The following is a 9770-nucleotide window of genomic DNA, read 5'->3' on the forward strand; positions in this document are numbered from 1 at the left end:
AGACAATACGATATTTTTGAACGCATCTGATACAGTGCTAGCCATTTTGTTATTCGAAAGGTGCAGCTATTAAAAATTTAGAACCGTAATTGATAGCCAGAAGCGGAATAATGTTACCCTTAATTGAATGGAGAAACTGGAGCAGGTCTGATGCTACGATACCAAATGGATGAGTAGATTGAGTTTTAAGAACAGGTGTGGAGTTCTAAGTTGCCTTCAAGATTCAAATAGCTGACAATGTGGGCAGCTTGCACATATATCACGTACATTAGCACAAACAGTCGGATGCCAGAAATGTGCTACAATTACAATATTTTGAATACCTATATGTGCTAGGTGATTATGAAGCTTGAATACTATATCTACCATGAGCATAGACCGAAAGCAGGTGCACAAGATTGTTCTTCCTTACCACAATTCCGGATCACAGTGACCAACTCCCGAGTTACCGCCTAAATTAAAAAAAAAAACAATTTTGATTCCAAATTTGCTTCTTCTGGGATCTTATGGCAAAATCTTTGTTCTGCATACAATGAACATTACCACGCGAAAAGATGAAATGTACAGCCATTTCATGTTCGCCATTTGAGCTGGCGTCATCACTAGAATGTTCTGGGCTGTAATAATTGTCCGACATTATCGAATATGCAAGCGCCAAAGCTGGCGAATCCTACGGTTGAAATTAACAATGAATTTCGACAATTCAAATTATTTTATTCCAAATCAAGAAATTCAATTTTAACAAACAACAAGGCACATTACCATCGTTCAAATAATAAACTGTACCTTTTCATTCATGTCAACTCTGTTACTTGCACACTAACTTAACTGCTCCTCTTAATTCTGTCTTCGTCGAACTCTACCCATAATTATTTCTGCCAAAAACTTTGCTAAACACTGCCCTCATAGTGAAACTTGCGAGCCAGTTTCAATCAATGCACATATTTTGCCATTTCTTCTAATATGCAGCTAATACCTACTGACGAGTTGTCCTTGTTGAGGAAACGTCATCAGTAGCTGGTTCGCCGTTAATGGTAGATACTACTTCTCGTCTGGTAGGTTTCTGGGTGACATCGTGCATAAGATACACAATTTACTAGTATATTAAATAAACTAGCTTAATTTTCACTGTTCCTTTACCACGTTTAGTGGTGATTATACGTTGACTTCAGTAACGATAAAGCTAGTGCACAAGTTGTCGGTTAAGTACCTAGGAACAGGACAGTCTAGGGTTTCACACATTCGCCGATAAACGTGACAATAAAATACGTTAAAAAAAATTAGCGAAAAAAGAATCAGAAGCGTGAACAACAACAAGACGCCTGTCGAGAAAGAGAACCTGACATCGCGAACCTTTCCATTGCAGAAGAAAACTTCGTTAGTTCCTACAATGAAGCAACACACGGTCCGCTTAAGAGAGGCAAGGTGAAGTGGTTCAACGTTGCGAAGGGATGGGGCTTCATCACCCCCAACGATGGCAGCCCGGACGTGTTCGTTCATCAGTCGACCATTCAGATGCCGGGCTTCAGAAGACTTTGTGAGAACGAGGAGGTGGAGTTCACCGTGAGGGAGGGCAAGCGCGGCCTCGAGACCACGCTGGTGCAGGGGCTAGAGGGCGCCAAGTGCCTCGGTTCGCAGACCGAACCATCAACTTCATTCAGACCACGTAGACGCAAGTGCTACAATTGCCAAAACTTCAGGCACTTCGCCCGCGACTGCTCCGAGTCGCGTCAGCCCAAGCGCTGCCGTGCACCACTGCAATGCCGACGTCCATCTCGTCACAGACTGTCATTTGCTCCCGGAAAGTGTTGCCCGTTCCAACGCCAGCAGTGATGCCAGGAACTCTTCTCAGTACTTGGAGCTTGAAAGTTGGAGTTACGCATGTTGGGGCATGACTGTAGATTCATACATCTGTGCTTCCTCTAAATTCAGTGATTTTTCTATTTCCACTTCAGTGTAAGCGACATTTTTACGTTCGTTTCTTGTGTGTGTCGTATTTTCTCATGTTAAATTGGCGCGCTGTATACCGCAGAGTCAAACTTTTTCAATTTTAGGATTTCATTGGTTAAGATTGGGAAAGTTTCACTGGTTTGTAAGTATTCACGGTTTCTCATATTCAAATGTTCCTCAGAAAATGAGCACTGACGTTTTACGAGAACCATTCGCTATGTTGCTTAGTGGGTCCCTTGCATCACTTATAACAGCTCTTCAATTATTAAAATTATTTAAAACGTTCAAGTAAAATCGTAAGCATACGAGTTAACAATAAGAGTAAAAGTCCTGCGCCTGGGTGGTAGTGGTGAAAATTTTGAAATTAATAACAAATGGCGGCAGAAGTAAAGAATGGAAATGATGTTTAATTACAAGATGTGAAATTCACTGCCATAAATGTTGGTCGAGCTCAATGTGCGAGATATTGAAAGCTTTTCTTTTTAATTGGATAACACGTAAATTAGGATTGTAGTAACCGAGGTCATAATCATGCAGTTTCGTATCTAGTTTGCAGCAGCTAATTCATTATTTACAAATCATTATCAGAAGTTTAACTTCAACGACCAAAGAATAAATTTACAACTGAAATTATCAGTTTCAATCCTCTGCGAAGTCAACTCTAGGTGATCTGATACATAACTTAATAATATACGTTTGTTTTATCTGACCAAAATATCTTTTACATTGAGAGTAATGCACGAGCTTGGTTTAAGGGGCAAGATTGGTTTTAGGCGTTTCATCATCAATTTATTTAGCTGCTATCATGAAGCGCATGGCATATATAGGTAAACATCAGTCAGTTAAAGGTTTCGCTAAGCTAGACGTCCTACCGAAATTTTAGAAATCTACCGAAATCAACTACCCATAAAAACTTCCTTAATTCTGTTATATTCGTCAGTCTAGGGAATTTTTACGAATTTTGTTAGTTATTCTGGCGCCTCCTCATTCCCCTCTTACACACATGAGGTGACGAGAGGGGAACTAACCTCATTCCTGTTTAGCACCTCTTCTACTTGCCTGAATGCTCCTCGAAAGTTTTGCCAAGTATCAATATGTCATCCATAAAACCCGACACGTTATTACAACAAACTTCTCCTAAATTAACTGCATATTTTTCTGAAACGCTATCCCGTTATTTACGAGACCGAATGATGTGGTTTTGAACTGAAAGGGGGGCTGCGCGGGGTGCTAAATGCAGTGTATTTTGGACTGCTATTATCCAAGGGTACCTGGTAATAAAATTACCATTAATGAGATCTAATATGATAAATAACTATTATTACGAGTAAGGTAATACTTGTTCTGCTAGATCTGGCATTGAAGATTACACTGTAATGGTACTTTCGTAAAGCTTCCTATAATCTATGCACATCCTAATTTCTTCATCTACACTACCATGGCTTGGCTTCTTCAAAACTGGCACTACGGGACTACTCAATGGCGAGTCACTATTCTCTATTTTAGATTAATCTAACAACCCTATACGCCTATACATTTCTCTATCAACTGGGTATGAAAGTTTCTTGGTCTCTATCAATGTAGTGAATCATCGTTCAATTTTATTCTATGCGGAATTACTTTAGCCCATATTTACATCGCTCATGCTTCATGCAGCTAGGGTTTTGGCCAACAGACGAAAAACGGCAGAGCTTTTGATCCCCATAGACGTTATCTTCTAGCTTAATTTCATCGCGTATCTTCTGACCACATAACTAAAGGTTCTTCTCCTGGCTCTGCTTCTACAATAACGTGCTAACAAATGCTAGCCTCTCCCCCTTCTCCCCCTGGACGACTCACCTTTCTTAAATTGTACAGCTACTCTATCTTTTGACTCATTCTATTACGCCTCTATAACGCATTTCAATTCAGAACTCCCAGATTTTCCTTCACAGTAATATGCATCATTTACTTGTTCGCTACCACATGAAAAAATAGACAAACGGGCACAAAATACACTTCAGAGCATCTCAATTCGGTATTCTTAGCAGCCACAACTCGCACATTATCATGCAAGACAAGAATGAAGAGATATACGAAGAAATACTGCCGCATTCCTATCCGCTCTCGGAACAAGGCGTTTACACATGTAACTTGGAGTTTAAAAGCAAAGATAACGCCACGCATATTCAGCATATTGATACCGGCAAGGTTTCGGAGTCCAGCTCCATCATCAGTTCGACATGCTAAGACGAATACAATCATTTGTAACTCAAAATTCTAAGTCAGACATAAACCTATAATAGACGTAACATGACATCGAAAAACATAACACGCGGAGCACTGAGCCATAGGCGACACGGAAATAAAACTTGTGAAAAACACTAAAACATGAAAGCCTAGTTATTCACTATTTCAAGAGTGATATGAATCATCATTGAATGAATTATGGAATAATTTGTCATTATAGAAACTACTCTCGCTTGAAAATGTGTAGAGACTTCAAAATCCTCAACTCCGAACAGCCAAAAGTGGACCAAAATTCCATGAAATCACTCTCAGATACAGCCACGTTGCACTGCTAGGGTGGGATACGCACGGAAGAATGAGTAGGTTTGCAGAGAAGCAAGGTCGAACGATAGTTCCTGCCGCGGTGTTCAGAAACCCGGATGTAGAAGTTACGCGACGTCATTCCCCCGCTTTCATGAATTTTCGTGGTTGGCTGATTGTCACATTGATTTTAAACCGATTTTTAGCGCATTTTCTCATTTATGAAAAATGCACTATTTTGCTCGCCATGTCCATCTGTCCGTCCGTCCGTCTGTCTATCTGTCTGTCCGACCGTCCGTGACTTCACGTTTTCGTCGACTAGAAAATTCGCTCTCTGTCACTCACTGCAGCGAGTACTGAGTTATATTTTTTTATTATAGGTATATTGATGACACCTTTCTGATCTTCATGCATCCCTCTTATGCGGGCCTTTTCTTTGATTATCTAAACCTCTAACATTCTTCAATAAAATTCACTATGGAATTAGAATCAAACAATAGCTTGTCGTTTCTCTATTGTAAAGTTGCTAAATCTGGCGGTCGTTTTCAGACTTCCGTTAAGCGAAAACCGACATTTGCCGGCTTGGGTATGAGCTTCTTTAGCTTCTGCTCGTTTCGTTCCAAATTGACGTGTCTTCAAACTTTGATATACCGAGGCTATAGGGTTTGTTCTACCTTCCATGATATGCATTTGTAATTCGAATTTATTCGTAATATATTTCAGGTGAATGGTTTTCTATCATGCCTTCTGTTTGGTAAAATCAAACGCTTCTTATCTAACATATTTTCTGAAACTGTGACTTAATGCGCTGGTAAGAAAACTATTTATTGCGCATTGCCCTATTTTGGTAGTGCGTCTGAAACTATGTCCAGAGAACTAGAGATTTTGTTTATGAAATATCTCCCGAATATTAATTTGCATGTTTTGCTGGTAAATAATTTCAAAATCGGTTCTTTCTTCAGGTATAAAGACGTTATTCCTGCCCGGATGCAATCAAAACCTGGTCTATAAGTACAGTTGTGAGCGCTGCGCATCTACGTACGTTGGAATGACGTCGCGTAACTTCTACATCCGGATTTCCGAACAACGCGGCAGGAGCTATAGTTCGAACTTACCTCCTCATATTCTAATAATTTGTTATCTCGGCAAAAAAAGTGAGAAGAAATGAAATCATGATAAATTTTCCGTAAAAGTTATCGACGGGTAGGCTCTCACAGGAGAATCAGTTAACCATGCATGAGCTTGAGCAATCAGCAACTCTCCTTAATTCTTCTTCCATTACCTGCGCCGAGCGTTCATAATTTGCTTTGTAAACATAATTCTAGTTGAATTTTTAGTGCACGTCAATTAAGTCAAGCAAGTCCCATGCATAGACAGTTTGAAATAACGCAAAGAAACATAAAACAGGTTAGGGAGCTTTTTTGTTGCACCCAGACGATATAAAAGCAGCAGCAGCAACAGAGAAGGCTACTTTGTTCAGAGGGCTGAAGAGGAACCTACGAGTGGTGAAAATGTACATTGCTGTAGAATTTCCAAACGGTAGAATTTTAAAATACTGAAAAATTATACTGAATTTGGTAAAATCGTGCACATTGAAACATGCTTTAACTTTTTCAATTCGTCCTTATTTGGTCAATAAAGAACATATAGTGATAAATAGAATGTCTTTTTGTGCTCAACAATGTCAAATTTTTATTAAATAATCTAGGTTCCTGAACGACTTGCATTTAAAATACAAATATGGCTTGCGTTCAGAGTGTGTAAATCTACAGTTATAGGAATTTGCATTAAGTATTTAGCGGTGCTTAGAATGAATTTAAATCCCTAATTATCGAAGACGTTAACCGTGGGTAGAGATGGCGGCGTAAAAGCGAAGCGATAAAACGAGAAGAGTTACTTCCTACTTCTGTAAATGCTGATTTAACTGCCGTCTGCGCCGAAATTCCGTGCCGAAAAATTCATGAAATATGAATGTGCTTATTTCTTTATTTAATCTGTAAAAAAATAAAAAAAACTTGATGATATATGCTCGATTCTACTTGTATCATATGCTTATACGAGTGAATTAAGTGCGTTTTTTCTATGCACCTCTACACATCACTCACAATTGGTGCATAGACGCGGGAACCTGCCACATTACTTGCTTTACGTTCACCTGTATGGGAAGATCTCCATACTCCAGCTAGACCCTGGTTAGAGTAGAACTGAGGTAACTGGCGCTTTAATTATTATTAATATGGGAAAAACACCTTACAATTCGAAATTTACGATATTAAAATAAATATGTCGTTTAATTTAATCATTGCAATAACCTCGGCAGAGAGCTCTAGATTCACGAGAAAAAATAAGTTACATACATTATGAAGAGGCCGACCTTGTCTTGCGCATTGACGGGGCTGTGCCTCGTGCTGGGGGGGCTCGCCCAGGGCCCCACGATCGGGCCCTGCGGTGCCCCCAACACGACTGAGAACTTCAACGGCGCCTACATTAGTAAGGTGAGTAAAATTTTGTTGTTTTTTTAACTGCGAAATTTGACGTTCCTTCTTCCATATTGTCCTAAATTGATCAGACTCGCCTTTTGGGCATGAAAATAGAGCACTATTACAACTATTTATTTTCCCACATAAAATGCCGATATCGATGCTTATGCGTAGTTTCCTGCACTCGAAAATCGAGATCGCAGCGACAACTCAAACTGGGATTTTTATTGCTATATAGGTGATTTTGTCTTCATCAAATTTACGGTCTTATGCGAGAAGAACTAAAAATCTGGTTCATTATATGGCGTTCATGTGTGCTAGTGCAAATAATAATTGGAAGCCGTTCTAACGACTGACGGGCTTAATCATATCAAAGTACGCATCTGTTGTGTTAAAATTGAATTTGTTATAATGTTATTCATGATTTTTATCATAACTTTTCATTCAAATTTCCTCATACAGCTTGATGACGACGATTACCTGGTGTTGGTGTCGGATGGTCAGCTGTTATACGGAACGCAGTTGAAGTTTTTTCCAAATGGAACTTACATCCATACGTACATCGATCGGTGAGAGATTTGCATTATTATCTTTGATAATCTAATTTTGTAATGAGAGTAAAGCTATTCACTGGGTGATTTGAGTGAAACTAATGTAATTGAACATCAAACGATATACATCCATAAACTGCATTAAATAATTTATATGGTTTACAATTCACTATTTTCATTGTATGTGAAAGTAAACTTGAGATACAAATATGATGCTCACAGGGCGGGGCGGTCTGCTCAGCACACAGGAGAGTACCGCGCGCAGGCTCACGCTGCCTCTGCCCCAGCCACCATAACGCTGCACTCCCTCCCCGCTGCGGGTAAGACGAGAATGAATGCTATTATTTTATTTGCAAGAGTTTTATCTTTCATATTTATTCATTTTGAATTCTTTGGCATTGTCAATGCGCCAAAATACTCGATTGATTAGGTAGCTGGTGCTTGCCTACGCGTAAAGAAGAGACACTTTAATACCAATATTCTCTACGACTTTATCATGGTCACTTACGTTTTACGTGGGTCAAAGCAAAACACTGCTTGCATTTAAATTTTTAGCTGCTAAAATACCCAGACAAATCCTAACCTGAACAAAATTACTGTTACAAAAGACGGAGACAAGCGAGAAGGTTCGATTGTGCTCGCGTTACTGGATAAACATTATAGCTCTTTACTCAGTGTAAAGCTCTGTGTAAAACTCTTAGCAAAATTCTTAAGAGATACTCCGTAAAACATTATTTGTACTTATTTCAGTACCTGAAATGCGCTAAAGTGTTCGCGGATTTTCCCATGCTTTACGCTCCCGCGGATGCCAAGTTCATACTTATGCGGTATTTGTGTAATGTCCTACCTACATGATAAATCTGATGGTTCGTCGCCAACAAACTATGTTACACCTACACGCACTCTAGCTCCAGCCCTACACACAATTGATCCGTTGTTCCATAGTCTCTTAAAACCAGCGTTCATAATTATTTAACATCAAATCTTGATTAATATATTAATGTACCTACAAGCCACACTTTAAACTATATACCCCATACAGACAATCCGGCTCTTTGTTATCTTTTTCCGCTTTTAAAATTGTTTTTAGCAGAAGCGATGGAATATAAATTTTAGATATAGCCGTTAAAGGAAGAAGCTTTTAGTGACATTAACATTATTTGAACAGAATAAAAAATTTTCTCCGGGCTAAAATGTACTAATAATCCGAAGCAACTTATTAGTATCGCTCAATTCACTCATCTTCACAGCATTCGGAGGTGGATCTGGCTCTGTAACGTTCAGCGTTATAAAGGCCGAGGACGGAGCTCTCGAATTGATCTCCTGCATCAGTGAGGGCCTTCTGCACCGCGGTGAGTGATTATCACAAACATGCAAGTGACTATAACAATTTAAAGATTAATTAATTATTTTTTGTTTTTAATTGAAATTTGGAGTTACGTATTGGTTTGGAAAATAAATTTAAAATTAATGAAGAGACATTATAAGCAATAATTTAAGAAATGATATTTATGATAAGCAAGAGAGGTTACCAAATTATTCACATATTATTTTACAGAGAACCGACACGTTCTGATATCCACGACGCTGCTCCGCTCAATAATGAATGTGGGGCTCCGTGAGGTTTTGCGAACAGGAAGCGAGGTTACCGCGAGTCCAAGACAGAGCATTTTTGATTACATTTTGGGGGTACCAAAAGCCGTACTCAGTGCTAGCTTTGTGTGCCTGTACATATTGTTTGGTATGGGAATTGATCAATCGAAGACTTGTGTTTCATTTTTTACAAACTTTGCAAAATCGACGATCTTCCCACCATCGCCACAAGCATTGTTGTACTACACCGACCCGGCAGTTTCCCATTCAGTTCCCACATTATCGTTGCCGCATTACCCTGTACAGCATTCCGGTATAGTGCATCCCTCAACACATCATTATCACCTTAGCCCTTCACCCGCTCCAGAAGTAGTAAGTGTTCCATACTCCGCTCAACTTCCTGTGTACTTTGAGAATCATGCGCAAAATGCGCTCGCTAAAAGTCCCATAATTACAGGCAATCCATTTTTGGGGCAATACAACATTTTCTTCCATGGTTAAAAAATCTTTGTGCAAAAATAGTTAAACAGTGAACAGTGAATAGTTTTTGGGTTAATGGTTTGTTTTTTTAAAGGGTTTAGCATGTATACAGTGGTAGATAATGAGAAAGGGCATTAGCTTTAGGATTAGCCTATATACAGTTTAGACAATGAGAAGGTGTTTGTTA

At 39.2% G+C, this 9770-nt stretch overlaps 2 protein-coding genes across 2 annotated transcripts; both read left to right on the forward strand.

Annotated features, from left to right (window-relative positions):
* The first annotated feature begins 367 nt into the window (after positions 1-367).
* On the forward strand, positions 368-1833 carry LOC108678356 (protein lin-28 homolog). The gene is made up of 2 exons (XM_018166742.2): positions 368-388; positions 1285-1833. Exons 1-2 carry the CDS (start codon positions 368-370, stop codon positions 1831-1833), a joined length of 570 nt encoding a protein of 189 aa, XP_018022231.1.
* A 4977-nt stretch (positions 1834-6810) lies between these two features.
* LOC108678355 lies at positions 6811-9770 on the forward strand. The gene is made up of 5 exons (XM_018166740.2): positions 6811-6974; positions 7422-7528; positions 7733-7830; positions 8761-8862; positions 9069-9770. Exons 1-5 carry the CDS (start codon positions 6840-6842, stop codon positions 9602-9604), a joined length of 978 nt encoding a protein of 325 aa, XP_018022229.1. The 5' UTR covers positions 6811-6839; the 3' UTR covers positions 9605-9770.

The sequence above is a fragment of the Hyalella azteca genome, unplaced genomic scaffold, assembly GCF_000764305.2.
Source record: "Hyalella azteca isolate HAZT.00-mixed unplaced genomic scaffold, Hazt_2.0.2 contig3633, whole genome shotgun sequence".
Taxonomy (NCBI): Eukaryota; Metazoa; Arthropoda; class Malacostraca; order Amphipoda; family Hyalellidae; genus Hyalella; species Hyalella azteca.

Bases quoted from the DNA above. Each gene is read 5' to 3' on its own strand.
- LOC108678356 (XM_018166742.2), top strand. From the start codon at position 368: ATGAGCATAGACCGAAAGCAG. The intron at 389-1,284 runs GTGCACAAGATT...AAAAAAAATTAG, and splicing joins TGAGCATAGACCGAAAGCAG to CGAAAAAAGAATCAGAAGCG.
- LOC108678355 (XM_018166740.2), top strand. From the start codon at position 6,840: ATGAAGAGGCCGACCTTGTCTTGCGCATTGACGGGGCTGTGCCTCGTG. The intron at 6,975-7,421 runs GTGAGTAAAATT...TTCCTCATACAG, and splicing joins ACGGCGCCTACATTAGTAAG to CTTGATGACGACGATTACCT. The intron at 7,831-8,760 runs GTAAGACGAGAA...TCATCTTCACAG, and splicing joins GCACTCCCTCCCCGCTGCGG to CATTCGGAGGTGGATCTGGC.